This window comes from Vipera ursinii (genome assembly GCF_947247035.1).
Source record: "Vipera ursinii genome assembly, chromosome: 8".
Taxonomy (NCBI): domain Eukaryota; kingdom Metazoa; phylum Chordata; class Lepidosauria; order Squamata; family Viperidae; genus Vipera; species Vipera ursinii.
Window position 1 is genome coordinate 24,459,652 of NC_139519.1, and position 16,395 is coordinate 24,476,046.

The window sequence follows — 16,395 nt, forward strand, 5'->3', positions numbered from 1 at the left end:
AGCTGTCACCAGTGACAGATAGCTGTTTCTCCCACCCTCTTTTCCTTGTTTTGGAGGAATTTAAAATCTCCATTCAGTCTGGCAAAAATACGGTAAGTGGGAGAGTTTTGTGCGCTCATCATAAGCTGCAAAGGGCTGCGGGAAATTCTCTGAAGAGTCTCAAACCATTAATGAAAGTCCACGCCAAGACCGGTTATGATGAGCATCACAGCAACCCTGTGGCCATGCGATCAAAATTCGGACACTCGGCAACCGTGCAAATAAATGTTAAAATTGGCGGTTCAAAGGATCAAAGCCTTTCGCTTGGAGATTACTAATGTCAGCAGGAAGAGGACCGTGGTACAAACAGGGTTTATTTAGAGATGGGTCAGAAAGAGTTATTTAATGTAAAATATGTCCTCTGGATTTCACAGAGTAGCCTTTTGTTGGCTTGCCTGCTTATTTTTTTTATTTTTTATTTTTAATTCCATTTATATCCCGCCCTTCTCCGAAGACTCAGGGCGGCTTACAATCTAAAGCACAAATCAATGTGCTTAGCAAGCCTTCATTCTATGTATATGCCTGCTTATTAGGGCTTTCACACACACCCCAAGCGGCATTATTACAAAGTCAGCTTAATTGCCCCCAACAATCTGGGTCCTCATTTTACCTACCTGGGAAGGATGGAAGGCTGAGTCAACTTTGAGCCTGGTGGGACTCGAACCTGCACTAATTGCAGGCAGCTGGTGTTACTTAAGGAGGCATTAGCCCACTGCCCCACGAAGGATTATGGACTCTAACGCAGTGTTTTTCAAACTCGGCAAGGTTAAGATAAGTGGACTTCAATTCCCAGAATTGAGGCTGGCTGAGGAATTCTGGGACTTGAAGTCCACAAGTTTTAAAGATTGAGAAATACTGCGGTAGGTAGGTAGGTAAGTAAGTAGGTAGGTGATGGATGACAGATGCATGGATGGATTTAGTGAAGTCACTGTGTCTTCCTTCTTTTCTTTTTTTCTTTTTTCTTCTTTTCTTTTCTTTTCTTTTCTTTTCTTTTCTTTTCTTTTCTTTTCTTTTCTTTTCTTTTCTTTTCTTTTTTTCTTTTCTTTTCTTTTCTTTTCCAGCAACAGCTGCAGTCCTACATCACCTGGGTGAATTCACAGCTAAAGAAGAAGCCAGAAGTTCAACTGGTGCAAGATTTGAGACACGATCTCCGTGATGGCGTGGTCCTTGCTTCTCTCATTGAGGTTGTAGGTGAGCAGCCTCAGTGCAAATCCAGACTCCTCATTGCAAGTCTGGATTAAGTGGGAGGAGCAGAGAACCCGTGTAGGAGAGAAGTGCACACATCACTGTTCACCTCTCACCTGTTTGAACTGCTCACATTTCACTTAAATGTATTTCAGGGGAATTAGGGGAGCTGAAGTCCACCCAGCTTAGGGTTGTGAGTTTGAGAAACGCTGTAGTGTACTAGCTTTCTGATGCTCCAAGAAGAGAACAAAATATACTTTCTATTCACAGGGGCATCCTAGGTCAAGGGGTTGACCGTTGTCCCCCTGCCACACTCCACACTTGCAGGTTTAAAATTTTACTACTCCTCCTTTGCAGCTGGAGAGAAACTCAGTGGTGTAGAGGCGTTGCCCACCAGCCAGCAGGCCATGAAGGAGAACGTGGAAAAGGTCCTGCAATTTGTGGCATCCAAGAAGATCCGCATGCACCAGATCTCGGCTACAGGTGAACCTCAACCATAAGCCACTCACCTTGAAGGGCCTGGATGCTCCTTGCCCTTGGGCTTCTCTTGCTGAGGATAGTAGAACATGGGTGCAAGAGAGAGAGAGAGATGGAAGGCAAAGCCCTGCATTGTGTCCACCTTGACTGTGGTCATGTAGTTCATGAGGAGCTTTTGGGCTTCCAGATTTGAATGTCTAGCTGTTTGGGGCCAGAGGGTGGACACAATAGGGTTGGTAAAGTCAGGAAGGGTGTGACCCTGCACATCTCATGGTGCTGCACATCTCATGAGCATCGGTGGGACCTTCGGTTCCTTCAACCCATTGTGTGTCTTGCTTCATGAGGTTGTGTGCAAGAATGTCTGTGTCGGCCTCATCAGAGCTCCCACAAGTGATACTCTACAGCCCACAACGAGCGGGATGCAGCTCTTGGAAGGTTTCTCCCTGACTGTACAGGCGGTCCTCGACTTTACAACGTTGACCGTTGACCGTTCAAAGTTACAATGGCACGGAAGAAAGGGACTTATGACCGTTTTTCACACTTAACGACTGTTGCAGCATCCCTGTGGTCATGTTATCAAAATTCGGAGGTTTGACAACTGACTCACATTTATGACAGTTGCCGTGTCCCCCGGGTCACATGATCACATTTTGTGACCTTCTGACAAGCAGAGTCAATGGAGAAATCGGATTCACTTCACAACCGTGTGACTAACTTAACAATTGCAGGGATTCACTTAACAAGTCTGGCCAGAAGAGTCCTAAAATGGAGCAAAACTCACTTAATGACCATCTCACTTAGCAACAGAGACAGTTTAAGAGGGCATTATGACTGTAGTGACATTGGGCTGCCCTTTGCAGGTTTAGTGGTAGCTTCAGACTCCTCTCCTTGGGCCAGTCACTGCCATTTTGGCATGTTTGTGTCTTCCAGACATCGTTGACGGGAATTTGAAATGCATCATGCGGCTGATCCTGGCATTAGCCGCTCACTTCAAGTCTGGCTCCGGCAAAATTGCCCCATCCGGCACCATGGAGAAGAACTCGGGGGGAGGCGGAACGTTGCCGGCCCGTCACAGGCCTCGCTCGGCCGTGGCCACCGTCCACGGGGCGGTGGCTGCCCTGACAGAGGTGCGCCAGGACATCTCGGGAGGGGGCCGCAATGCCTTCCAGCACCACCCGAGGTGCGTGATCTGTTCGGGTCGGCAGCCAACTCTTTGCAGGCCATTGATATTTACGAGTAGCCATCGTGGCCAATATCTGTAGCTTGGTTTCCGAATGTTTTGTCACCAGGCTAGGTAACATCTTCAGCGGAGATTAGGGGATGCCAGTGTCATTGACACACCCACACCTGGCCCATCACGGGACCCATGACAAGACCCTCACTTGGCACACCCACACCTGAAGCCCTTATAAACAGAAGAGCACGGACACTGACATCCCCTCAACTCCTCTGAAGAGGTTACCTAGCCTGGTAACGAAACGTTCGGAAACCAGCCCACAGGCTTGGAGAACCAACCGTCACCCTCATTTACAAGCAGTTCTCGCCTTACAATGTTGAAGTTGTGGTGGCATTGAAAAAAGTGAGGGATCCTTACAATTGCGGCAGCACCCCCACCGTCACACGATCAAAATTTAGGTGCTAAAAACAGTTATTTACGGTCGTTGTGGCATCCCGGGGTTCACCTCATCACCATTTCTGACCTTCCCAGCCGACTTCTGACGTGGAAAGACAAGGAAGGAAGCCAGATTCGCCTAACGACCACGTGATTCTCTTACAACTGCAGATCCTTTTGGGGACCAACCCCCAGAGGGCAAGGAAAGGATGCAGAAGGGCAGGCAGGATTTTTATCTGTCCTTCGGGCCGTTCTCGCCCTCCTCCTGACGCTGCCGTCCTTCTCCTCAGAAACAGCAACCCCCACGAAGGGACTGAGCGGCCGCACTGGAGCGTCCGAGCGCTTGTCCAGCAGTACGAGGGCCAGCAGAGCAGTGGCCCTTCGGAGTCCTCTTCCTCCAGGTGAGAGATGCTCCCCTTCTCTGCTCACTCCTTCGTCGTCCCTTCCCTGCCCCCCCCCTCCCGGGTCCTGGACTGACTTTTGAGAATAAGCAAGGCTGCTCGTGGGCCCACCATTCAGCTTTTTCATCTCACCGTTCCCCACTAAAGGCTAAGGAATTCTAGAAATAATTGCTAGTGCCCTTCCAGTGACCGCTCCCTGGGATTTTGAACGGGCAGATCCGGTGATCCTGGTATTCAGCCATTTTCCTAGAATTCCTTGGCTTTTATACCAGAACGTGGAGAAAACCTTGATCCTGACTTGGGTTCTCCTGATTCCTGCCTACCGGCGTTCATCTCTGCCGTTTTGTCGGGATGCTGCTGTTGCTGCTTTTAAGCCCTTGTTGAAATCCTTACTCAGTCCCTATCTTCGGAACTCAGATGGTTGCTCATGAATCGGTTTGCCAGTTTGCACGCTCTGTGCGTCTCCCTGCGCTTTTTTCTAGGTGCTACTTCTGGCCTTCCATAATGCGTGGGCTCCTTGAGGGGGGGTGTTGGCATACATAATTCACCAGTGAGTTTTTAGAAGAGTCCCTACAAGTCACTTTTTGCTCTGGGAAGCATGAAATGGGTGGTGGTGGGGAAATGAGGAGACCGGATGCATCTTTTCTAACTAACCCAGTTTGATAAAAAGGCAGTTGTGAGGAGGAAAACCAGTTTTTGTGGTTGTTATGGAAAGCATCTGGGTCTTTAGTCACTGTTCGTCCTGCAGGATGGGCTTGTCTGCCTGGAGCACCTCTTGACCTCCGTCTAATGTGACTTGGCCCTTCCCAGGCCTTCTAAATGCTCAGATCCATCACTTTCCCCAAAGTTCTCATCATCCCCACGTGATAAAAAATTAAGAATTCCTCGCCAGCTTTATAAGCCGGCCTGTCGTTTTGGGATATGGAGACCCTGGGCTAGTGAGTAAAACTTGCCTTTGTGTAGGAATGGTCTTGTATTTGTGGCTTTGGGTTTGGCAGACGTGGGACGAAAATTGAGGATTGCGTCAAGGATGTGGGAGAGAGAGAGAGAGAGAGAGAGGAGATGGCAGGATGTGCAGTTGAGGTGTAATTGTGGCTTTTTGCTACAAAGGCCCCATCAAGGGGGAGAGAGGACCTTCAGTGTGCTTGTGAACGTTAAAAACAATCTTTAGTTAGGACCGCATGGATGCTCTGCAACTTTGGTGGATCAGCAGCACATCCAAACTGCCCTAGAGAGAGTCAAGGAGAGTTTGTGCACAGATGTGGTAGACAGATGAGGCTCAGTGTCCTGAAAACAATCCGGGCACAATCCTTCTTCACACTGTGTTGTGCTCACTGGAGATGTTGAGATGCCCTTGCTTAGGAGGCATAGACATTGCTGCTGATCCTGAGAGATAATGTTAAGGAACTGTGTCCCTGAACGTTGTAAGAGCCAGTTTGGGACATCCATGTTCCTTTGAGCTCTTTTAAAGCACAAGATGCAACTTGTTAGCTGGGGAAGAACAAGGTGGCTCCAGGTTTGTCCATCTTCTTCATGACAGGGGGGAAAAGGAGTATTTGAGACTTTGCTTACACACTCCCACCGACAAGGGCAGGGCAAGCCACGGTATGTAAACAGAGAGCAAACCCCGCTGCCTTTTAGCGCTGATGATGTTACCTAGTAGGGTCGTGAAACGTCTGCAAGAAAATTATCAAGCTCAGAGCGCCTCGAGGACCCCGCAGGTCAATATTCTCTTCTCTTGGTACTTTGCTGTTTGTCTAACCCTAAAATAAAGAGAGGGGAGTGACGGGGTTGTAAATGGAGTGCAGGTTTAAGATGGTCGTCCTTTAAAATCTTCCTGGAGATCAAGTGGATTAACACCTCTGCAAAACAAGGACTTTTCTAGCCCAGCCTGACAATATCAGCTTCTCAGTTCGTGGACAGGCTGGAAAGAAGCCACGTTGGGCAGTCCGTGACCCCTTGGGAAATACCGTCCCCCCAGTGTGGAGATGGGGGATGCTTTGCCAAAATACTTGAGCTTTGCTCCTGGCCTTCATTTAGGAACCCCGGGCTGAAGTGAGGCTGCCTTGACAGTCCCCCCCCCCTTCAGAGGGGACAGAGAGGCTGTTCCCTGCAAAGGAGCTCATTAAAAGCGGCATTTCATTTCACGGGAATTAAAGAGAGTGGTCCAGCGTCCTGGCTCCCCTCCAAGTTGACGAATTACAATTTGCCCCCCTCCGGTCGCTCGGCTGCTCAAATTGGCAGCTCTTCCCTTCCGATGTTTCTCTCCTCAACTCTGCCAGCATCCCAGGGACGCCTCTGCTGCTGCTGCTGGTGCTGGTTTGCGTCCACGGCAAAGGAGTCGGTGGGTTCTCTCTGTCCCCCCCCCCCCCCGGCTCTTTCGGGGTGTTTCCGTTTCCCCCCAAGAATTATGAAATGAGCCGTGTTGGTAAATCCTTTGCCGGACAGAGAAGATTGACCGTTGTGTAGGGTTGTGTCTGTACCTGGGGAATGTGAAGGAGGAATTCCAGAAGGAACTTTAGCTTAGTGAAAATCTCTGGGTGGTCGCGAAGCGCCTGGGTGCGATCTCTCCCTTGTAATCCCCCCTTCCCAGCTTCCCGTCTGCGGGATTAACCTGCCTCCGGACTTAGTGCAGCAATGGGAAAAAAGGCCTTGAGCCGTATCTGCCACTTATAGATTCCTTGGTTAGAAGCGCAGGCATCCTCAAATTAGGACAGATCCTTTAGCGACCGTTTGAAGTTACAACGGCACTGAAAAAATTGATTTATGACCGTTTTTCACACTTGCGACCGTCGCAGCATTACCCACGGTCACGTGATCAAAATCCAGAGGCTTGGCAACTGGCGTGTACTTATGACAGTTGCCAGTGCTTTTTTTGTAAAAGAAAAAGGTGCCGGAACTCACACATGTCATACAACCCGCCTTGCTTACCCTACAAGGTTCCATCCAAAAAAGATGCCGGAACTCCGTTCTGAGCGTTCTATGAGAAAAAAAGCCCTGACGGTTGCAACGTCCCCAGGGTGGGTGGGTCACGTGATCCCCTTTTGTGACCACCTGACCAGCAAAGTTAATGGGGGGAGCCGGATTCACTTAATAACCATGTTACTAACTTAACAACTGCGGTGGTTCACTTAACGACCATGGCAAAACAAGATCATAAAATTGGGTGGACTCACTTAACTGTTCTGGTCCCAATTGTCGTAAGTTGAGGACTACTATTTATTATTATCAAAATCTCCTCGTCCTCCTCTCCTCTTCCTCGTCCTCCTCCTCCTCCCGCCCTCCTCCCAACATCAGTCACCATAAAATCATTTGGATGGCAAGATGAAGGCTTCTTCGGACTGTCTCTCTTTTCACCTCCCTTCGCCTGGAGAGGCAGGGGCGTTTCTCTTGGTCTGGCCCAGCTGTAGCTCTTTGGGATTTTTTGTTGCGTGTGTGCGCATTGTGTGTGATGGGCAGCTCAGCAAGGACCCACTGCAGGCAGCTGCCAGGGCTGAAGGAGGAACGGAGCGTGACTTCCAGGTGCCGCGCCCCTCGTTCCTCCCTGCCCAGAGCCTGGCATCACCCAGCTGCAAGACACGGACAGGGCATCTCGTTGGGACTCGGACCACTTGGGCGCAGAGTCCCCCAAGCAAGGATTAAGGGGGAGTCTGGGATGGGGAGGGTCCACGAAGCCCATTCTTGCAGCCGAGGCTGCTTTGGCATTGCGCATCGCCCGTTTTCCAAATGACCGTTGCGTTCGCATGCGGTGCGGGTTGATCCCACACAACAGGTCGGCGTGCCTCTGCAGAAGGAAGCCTCCGCGCTTCCGGGTCTCCCAAACGGTCCCGTCTTTCTCCTCCCCCAGGAGGAAACAACCCAACTCTGGCAAATGAGGGGCTGGAAAGGGCGGGTCTGACATGCAGAAGGGGCTCTGTCTCTTTCGCATGGTGCAGGGGCTTGGCTCTGCTACCCCCGCCCTTCCAGGGGAGGGGACGCAGAGCAAAAATCCTCTGCACCTCAGGAACACAACGGGGGGGGGGGTACGCGGTCCCACACAGGGCATCGCTCCCCATATCCCGCTATTCCACAGGGATGCTTTTAAATGTTTTGTTGGTGTGTTAGCCTTCCAGGGAAGGGGAGGCAGCGGGACTGAGTGACTCACAGGAGCCCTGGCCAAATCCTGCTGCTTTCCCCAGGCAGCTCCCTTCCTTCCCCCCTCGCCCCTCCTCCCCCCCTCCATCATCCATGGCTTAGACGACTCAAGGAAAACGCCGCCGCTGCCTCGCAGAGCCCCACTGACAGCAGGCAGGAGTGCTGCAGAGAGCGAAGCCTGAAGCGACACACACATAGACACACACACACGCACGCACGCACACTTTCTTGCGGGTGTGTGGATTCCCACATGGGGGGGGCTGGCTCCCTGCCACCCTACCCGAGCCACCCGGCCTCGATCCAAGGAATTCTTCACCTTAATTTGGGCTCTTCCGAGCAGCGGCTGAGAAGGGAGTCACTGCCCGGGATGGGATGAGGAGAAGGAGACCCAGACGGCTCTCTGGGGCTGCCAGAAGGAATTTGGGCATGCGTCAGACCCGCAGCGCAACAGTGCAAAACAAACAACATCGTCCTGGCTGAGCTGAAAAACACGGCCGCTGCCTCGGGGACGCCCTGATTTCCAGCGCTCCGGCATTCCTCCTGCTGGCCACGTCTCTGTTCCCAGACCTCGACCGACCTGGGCCAGGCTCCTGCCTCCGCTTGGCCAGCCTCCCTGGCGCAGAAGAGCCAGGCTGGTGGAGGGATGTGGCATGTGAAGACCGAGGCTGGCCAGGAGACGGGCTCTGGGGCAGAGCCAAAATCGGAACATGGGAGGGAAGCCGGTGAAATGGTGAGCCCTCCCTCCCTCGGCACAGCTGCTTTCATGCGGGGGGGGGGAAGAGAACAGACTGCAGGGGTCCGTGATGAAGCAGGTCCCTTGTGGAAATTGCCCAGGGGGCTCCGTGGTCCTCCCTGATTCGCTTTTCCGGACTCTTTTTAAAATTCAGGAGCCCAGCTCCACTCTACTTTGACCTGCTTGGGTACAGCCCCCCCCCCGCTTCCCCCCAGCAAGGAATTAAGCCGGGCAGTCCCTTAGGCCATAAATCGTGCTGAAATGGTTTGGGGTTTTTTTTGCTTTCTCTGCAGTTTTACCACAGGATGATGAATTAGTTTTCTTCTCTCCCCCCCCTCCCCAAGATATAAATTGCAAAGGCTGCTTGCCTCTCCCCCCCCCCTCCCCATTGAGAGCCTGATGCGAGGACCCTGGCTTTGCCTTCTCCGTGGCAATTTGGCAGCCCGATGAGTGGAGATGGGTGTGTGGAAGGGTTTGAGCTTCAGGGGGGGGGGGCTTTGGGGAGGTCGGTGGTCAGCGGTGGTACGGTCAAAAGGACCGGAAGTGGGATCTGGTAAGGTGGCCAGAGGTGGCATCTGCAGGTGCTTCTCTACTCTTGTGGCGAATGTGTGTTGAAGCGTTGTTGGGAATTCTCCCGAAGGATCTGTGTGGGACCATACTTTGCCCCCCATGGAGGGGAAGGGGGATTTCTGTGGCTGTACGACGCCGGTCCGGCCTTTTGAGGACTCCTGGTCATCTGCTGCCTCCAGGGACCTTTGGCTTTATTGTCCCCTGCTGGAAGTCTTGCCCCAGGAGAAGCTGGATGGCCGTGGCTTCAAGAGAAGGCAGACGGCTGGGCAGCAATGAAGCCTGCCTGCAAAACGTGATCATTTCTTCCCTGCTTTAATGCAAAACCGTGCAAGGAGGGGGAGACTGGTGGCCTTTTGCAACCTTTGAAAAATGTTTCCTCTTAGACTAAGGCACCTTGCCGTGGCATTGTTGCAGAAGCAAAATCTTCAAGGTGTTTGCCTCTCCTAGCCTTAATCGGAATAGAGCTGGAAGGGACCTTGGAGGTCATCTAGTCCAACCCCTCGCTCAAGCAGGAGACCCTGTACAATTTCAGACAAGTGGCCGTCCAGTCTCTTCCTGAAAACCTCTTCTTCAGCACCCGCAACGTCTGGAGGCAACTTCTGTTCCTCTGATTAATTGTCCTCACTGTCAGGAAGTTTCTCCTTAATTCCAGGTTGCTTCTCTCCCTGGTTAGTTTAAATGATAAATTAGTTTAGAATAAACCTACGGTACTCTGCTGCCACCAGATGTGAAGACCGATGTGTCCTGCTCCTTGATGAGGAGGTCCCATTGCCTGGGGGCCAGCTGTACTGTTGAGAATCGCTGAGGTTAAAAGGGGGAGGGGGGTGTCTGCGTCCCGGTTCCTGTTGCACTGAGGATGTCAGCCTTCAGCAAGGGGGATTTCCAGCGGTCGGTCGCTGTGCAGAGTTCAAGAAGGTGGTGTGGGAAACCGTGTGTAAATCACTGGAATTGGTTGAGCTGCAAGAGAGAGAACTTTCTGAATTACAGGGTAGGAACCCAGAAAAGCGCGTCGCTGTTTCATTCAGAATGGGACATCCCAAAAACTGGCCGTCCTCTTCGTCACACACACACACACCCCGACGCTTTGTATGTTGTCCTAGTGTGTGCCAGGAGGCCCACACAACACAGACACCCACTCGGGCTCCGACTCGGCCCTCTGGGGAAGACCAGGAAAAGGGAGCTGGGAAAGTGTCCCCCGTCTTTCTTTCTCGTCTCTTTCCTTTGGTTAATCCCTTTTTCTCCTTCCTTCCTTTCCCTTTTGTTCCGGGCAGCTTTGTTTCTCTGTCTGGGAAAATGGTACATTAACTCTCGCTCACACTCGCAAGGAGGAATTCTTTGGGGATGCATTAAATGGGTCAGTGCCTTTGGATGCCTTTCCCTGTTGTCTGGGAGATGCCGGCACGGAGAATCCCAGGGTGGGGAAGAGGGGTTCCCGCTGGGTTGGCCCTCTGGAGTAAGCCCCTGGAAATACTGTCCCCCTCCTCTCTCTCCCTCTCTCTCCCTGTCCTTCTCCCCCCCCCCATACAATGAGAAGCAGAGGCAGGACCAGCAAAGGGTGTGCGTGGGAGGAGGGGGTGTGACTGACAGGTCTGAGACCCTTGGAAGAGGGCAGAAGGATCTCTCGGAAGATGATCCTCTTGGAACCCTTCCTGGGTCCTTGAACTACCATCACCCATTATTTAAGGGCATTCCCCATGCTGGCTGGGGCATTCTGGGAGTTGAAGTCCAACCATCTTCAGGTTGCCAAGGTTGAGAAACTAGAGTCCATTCAAGGTCACTTGAGGACTGCCCCCTTCTGGGTCGAAGAGGGGTCTTCCTGACCGTATTGGATGGACCTGTTGACGAGGGGGGGCGTTCTTAGTTGAGCTTTTTTTGGGCAGGATGGTATGATTTCAGGTCCAGGAAAGTGATATATTCAAGCAGAATTGGGACCTCTCCCCCTGCAACTGCCTTGTTTTGTGCATCTGCCCGCAGCCTCTCCTCTCCGAGCCCTATCAACAGTGCAAAGAGTGAACCAGGCAGCACCCCCCCTGAGGAGAAGGCAGGGTTTGACCTTGGCCACGAAGAAGAAGATGGAGGAGAAAAAGCAGGAATAAGGACAGGTAAGGGACAGGATTTTCCTACCTAGAAATCTGAGAGTTAAATCTGTCCGTCCATCCATCTCTCTCTGTCTATCCTATCCTATCCTATCCTATCCTATCCTATCCTATCCTATCCTATCCTATCCTATCCTATCCTATCCTATCCTATCCTATCCTATCCTATCCTACCCACCCCACCCACCCACCCACCCATCCATCCATCCATCCATCCATCCATCCATCCATCCATCCATCTATCTATCTATCTATCTATCTATCTATCTATCTATCTATCTATCTATCTATCTATCTATCTATCTATCATTTAAATTTATGTGGCTGCCTGTCTCCAATATGGGGGGGGGGATGTCTAAGAGTCAGAAAAACTATAAAAAACAAAAAAGCATATAAAGATCATATGAACACCAATCAACGCATCCGTCCCTCAGGATGACTTTTCTGCCCTGATGCTGTTTCTGATGCTGTTTCTTGCTTTGGGTGAGGATGTCGACTGGCTGGACAAGGCCGTCCGTTTGAAACTGCTGAGCCCGATTGCAAAGGGATCCTTCCTTGATTTGGCAGCCTGCTTTTAAAAACAGACCATGTCACTAGCAAGAGTTGGAACTGGATCTGAAGGCCTGCTGTGGAACAGATGTGTCCCCCCCCCCCAAGAAACTGAAAAATAATGTTCAGAGTGATGGTTTCTACTTAAAATATATATTAAATATATTAAGGTGGTGCAAATTCTTCTATCAGCTGCTAAAGCCGGCCCAACCTAGGCTGGTGGACACTTGAGGGGAGTGTTGTGAGTTGTGTTTTCCCAACTTGAAATCGTCTAAAGATGTGTTTAGCTGTTTTGTAAATATTTTCTGCAGTGGTTTTTTTTATTATGTCTCTGAGATCAAGCCAAGTGTCTAATCATCTGTGCATGGTACAGGTAGCCAATTTACTCATTTATGTTTTAATAACAGTACATTTTACTAATGTGATACCACAGTTGGAGCCTCTCTCTCTCTCTCCCTCCCTCCCTCCCTATCTCTCTCTCTCTCTCTCTCTCTCTCTCTCTCTCTCTCTCTCTCTCTCTCTCTCTCTCTCTCTCTCTCTCTCTCTCTCTCTCTCTCTCTCTCTCTTTTTGCCTTTGCCTTCCTGTTCTTCCCCCTCAGAGACCTGGAGCCACACTTTTCCAGAGTTAGACCACAGATATGTTGTTTCCCACCTAGAAGAAAATGGGGCTCGGTTGCCCATTGAATGGTCCCCAAAGTGCCCTGCCCCAAGTCTGGAGACTTCGTGGGAAGAGCATCTCCTGGAGCAGCAAGATCACTTAGAGAAAGAAATGGAAGAGGCCAAAAGGATGATCTCTGGATTGCAGGTCGGTCCTTCCTTCCTCATTCCCATTTCCTTCCTTCTTCTCATTCCCATTTCCTTCCTTGCTTGCTTCCTTCTCTGCTCCCTCACTCCTTCTCATTCTCATTTCCTTCCTCTCTCCCTCCCTTCCTTCCTCTCCTTCCTTCCTTCCTTCCTTCCATTCCCATTTCCTCCCTCCCTCCCCCACAAATCTAAGACTTGATGCTAAGGCCATCATTGCTTGCAGTGGTTTGTCTGTGGCTTCCCTTCCTCCGTTTTGATTTTGCTACGTTTCTTCAGAAGATCCACCCCCCCTTGACCTCTCTGGGACTCCCAGAGAAGGTCGAATTTCCCCCTGGGGGGGAGGGGGGGTTCCATAGAGCCGCCTGGCTGAGCGGGTGGCTCTTTGCCTTTCTTGCTGTCGTGCCAGGCGTTGCTGCTGAACGGATCGCTGCCCGAGGACGAGCAGGAGCGGCCGCTGGGGCTTGGCGAGCCGGAAGCCAGTCCTGAAGAGCAGCTGGTGAGCCGATTCTCCCGACCCCCTTCCTGAAGGGGCCGAGGGGGCGCTGGGAAATAACGGCTCCCTTTGGCCTTCAGGTCATCCTCCGGAGCCGCCTGGATCAGAGCCTGGAGGAGAACCAGGACCTGAAGGTGAGCAACAGCTGGAGACGGAGAAAGGGCTGCCGGAACCCTTTTAGGAAGCCTCTGCATCCAGATGTGTTGGTACAGGACGTCCTCGACGTACGACTGTAATGGGGCCCGCCTCTTACGGTTGTCTGTCGGGACGGTTGTAAAATGAGTCAGTTACGTGACCAGACCAACCTGGTTTTACGACTTAAAGCAGATACACACTGTGCTTGTTAAGGCAACCGTTGGGTTCTGGGCGTTCCTGGCATCCGGCCTAAAGGGCAGCCAGGCTCGGGGGTGCAGAACTGATTGCAACCAGGATGTGGGCAGAAAGGGGCCGAACCCCGTCTCCCTTCTTTGGCTTCCTTGCAGAAGGAACTGCAGGCGTGCAAGCACGACAGCCGAAACCTGCAGGGCGTCAAGGTGAGAATGAACGTTTGCAAAGGGAGAGGGTGGGCAAGGAAGCAGGCAACTTGCGGAAGCCCTTGGGAGGCAAAATTAGAGGGACGGGCGATGAGTCTAAGAAACAAACAAAGTAAGGTCAGGCTAATGAAAGCTATTGGGGTCCCCTAGAAAGAGATGAAAATGTCATTTCAAGCCCCGTGAAAAGCTGCAGGTTTACCACTCGGCAGCATTGATAATAGGGGTGCTTGGAGCCTCAAATGGGGTGCATTTATTTATTTGTTTATTTGTTAGGATGCCCTGCAGCAACGGCTGGCCCAGCAAGACACTCTGATGCTTCAGATCAAACAGGAGCTGCTGAGAGCAAATATGGACAAGGAGGAATTGCACAGCCAGAATGTGAGGGGGTCTTTTTGCGCTGTGCCAAGCCGGCTGACAGAGGGCGGGGGCTGCCTCTGGAGGGCACGGGACCCGGGAGGGTCTTCCCCGGTATCTCTGGGGGGAAGGAGGTGGGATGGCCAGGAAGCCTCAGTTCCACTGCTGGGGAGGGAGGGAGGGTGGTGGTGGTCCCTGTTGCCTTGCAGAGGGCCAGAAGGGCAGGTTTCGCATCTGCTCCCGGATGCTTCAGCCTGGGGTTGTCAGCCACAGCCCCAACTCTGTGTTCGAATCTTGCTTGCGCAGGCTGATCTCCAGAGGAAGGTGGAAGAGCGGAACCGGCTTCTGGCAGAGTACAAGGTAGGGTGGGTCTTACCTGGGGGGGTGGGTCTTGGGAGCTACTGCCTCCCAGGTAACCAGGAAGTCCCTTCCCCTTGGCTTTCTGAGGCTCAGACTGTGGAGAATTCCCCACCAAAAGAGCCCAGGAGCAGAGGTCGTAGCCCCTTGGCAGCCTCTTGCTCCATCTTGATGGCCCCAGTGGACATTCTGCTCTTCCCCATCTTGGGGTAGCTGCCCTGCGGCGTCCCCCCCCCCCCCCAGCACCTGGAAGGCTGGCCAGGGAAGGACCCGAAGCAGCCCCTTGGTCCTCTCCTGGCCGATGGCTCCCATCCTCCCTCCCTCCCTCTTCCAGAAAGAGCTAAGCCAGAAGGACCGGCTCCTGCACCAGCACCAGGCCAAGATGGAGGAGATGCTACACCAGCTCTCCGAGGCAGGCTACCAGCAGGTAGGGGCTCCCTGCATCTCCCCGTGGCCTCCTTCCCCTCCAACGGGAGGCGTGCTATGCTGCTTTTATGCCCTGGCCAGCCGCCCAGAGTCCCATTGGATAGTGAGACGAGCGGCATATAAATTTAAGAAATAAAACGAAGTAAACCCTGCCCGTTGGCCGATCTGCCTCTTCCCTCCTAGGCCGAGTTGGAACGGGAGCTGCAGCATAAAGAGGCTTTGCTGGCTCGCTGCCTGAAGAAGGACGTGGAGGAGGTTGGTGGTGCTCCAGTGGGCCGGGGGTTCGCCTTTGCCCTGACCTCTAATTGTGGAGCAGCGCACTAGAAGAGGGCGAGTCACAGGGACTCTGGACAGGGCCCGTACCCTTAGTTTCCTTCTTCCGTTTTCTCTGGAAGGAGGGGGGTATGCAGGCCAGCCAAGACGTTTTATGACGTAGCTTTGCCTGCTAGAAGGGAGTGGGGTTTGTGGGGAGGAGGAGGAGGGCAATGGGGTGATGATGTAGGCAGCAATGGTGTTATTTTGGTAGTGGTTTGATCTCCAAATGTCAACAAGACATTGATAATCTAAGGAAAATAGGGCAAGCAAATCCTACTGATGATGTTACCCAACTTTCAGAAACTAAGTTGAAACAAGCTTGGGGAGCCAGCCACTGCCAAAATCTGAAACCTGAGCTACAGGTATTTTCTGTTATTTGAAAGTGATGATGTCATCCAGTTTGGGCCATGGAACGTCTGCGAGAAAACAGCCAGGCTCAGAGAGCCCCAGGACGCCTCAGAGATGAGGTCAACCCTGAGTTATTTGGGAGACGAGTGCGATAGACGGTTTGGGTCCCTGCCGGTTTGCAGGATGCCCAGGATGGATTGGCAAAGGGCGCCCCAGGAAGGCTGCCCTTTTCTCAAACTGGGTCACCCACAGAGTGTGGTGTGCCAGCGCTCTGCAGCTTCTCAGCCAGGCTTGGGAGCGGCTTTCCTGGCCTGGCCAACCAGCTTCCTCCTCTCTTGCAAAGCAGGTGATTCTCTACGCCAATCACAACTCTCAAAGCAATGGGTTCCTCCAGACTTTGGGGAAAGGAACGGCTTCCTCAACGCACAGAGGGGTACGTTCTGCTCTGAACCCAAGGCTTGGGAGGGGAGGTCTTTCCCCAGGCCTGGGGGGGGGCATCCTCAATTTTGCAAGCTTTTTGGGTGGGGGAGGGTTAGAGGAACTCTCTGAGCATTGGGATGGTGGCATCTACCACCTCTTGGTTTTGTGGACCTCTCCCGGCAGACCAGCGACCTGCAGCTGGTGCGGGAGGCCCTGCGCAGTTTGCGGAACAGCTTCAGCGGCCACGATCCCCAACACCACACCATTGACAGCCTGGAGCAGGGCATCTCCAGCCTGATGGAGAGGCTGCACCGCATGGAGATGCAGAAGAGGCAGGACAAGAGGGTAAGAAGCCATTGGTGGCTGTGGTTTGGCCTTCCCACCCTTTGGGGAACTCATAATTTCCTTCCCATGGGTTCTCAGAAGCAGCCCTCACGCTGGCCTTGTGCCCTGGAGTCTCTTCTCCTGCCGTGGAGGTGGCCATAAAGTCTACCTGAAGTCCATGACCCGTGTGGAGGGTCTTCACAAAAGAGGTTCTGCTCTGGGCTT

The 16,395-nt window shown here is 52.5% G+C and overlaps 1 protein-coding gene across 1 annotated transcript in view; it reads left to right on the forward strand.

Annotated features, from left to right (window-relative positions):
• DIXDC1 (DIX domain containing 1) overlaps positions 1 to 16,395 on the forward strand; it is a 29,190-nt gene that overhangs the window by 6,714 nt on the left and 6,081 nt on the right. Inside the window, exons 2-16 of the mRNA XM_083368812.1 lie at positions 1,101 to 1,230; positions 1,582 to 1,707; positions 2,632 to 2,881; positions 3,604 to 3,714; positions 11,126 to 11,253; positions 12,453 to 12,601; positions 13,007 to 13,096; positions 13,174 to 13,227; positions 13,576 to 13,626; positions 13,900 to 14,004; positions 14,287 to 14,340; positions 14,672 to 14,764; positions 14,947 to 15,018; positions 15,773 to 15,859; positions 16,030 to 16,191. Coding sequence (XP_083224938.1) covers positions 1,101 to 1,230; positions 1,582 to 1,707; positions 2,632 to 2,881; positions 3,604 to 3,714; positions 11,126 to 11,253; positions 12,453 to 12,601; positions 13,007 to 13,096; positions 13,174 to 13,227; positions 13,576 to 13,626; positions 13,900 to 14,004; positions 14,287 to 14,340; positions 14,672 to 14,764; positions 14,947 to 15,018; positions 15,773 to 15,859; positions 16,030 to 16,191 — 1,662 coding nt within the window. The remainder of the gene's footprint in view (positions 1 to 1,100; positions 1,231 to 1,581; positions 1,708 to 2,631; positions 2,882 to 3,603; positions 3,715 to 11,125; positions 11,254 to 12,452; positions 12,602 to 13,006; positions 13,097 to 13,173; positions 13,228 to 13,575; positions 13,627 to 13,899; positions 14,005 to 14,286; positions 14,341 to 14,671; positions 14,765 to 14,946; positions 15,019 to 15,772; positions 15,860 to 16,029; positions 16,192 to 16,395) is intronic.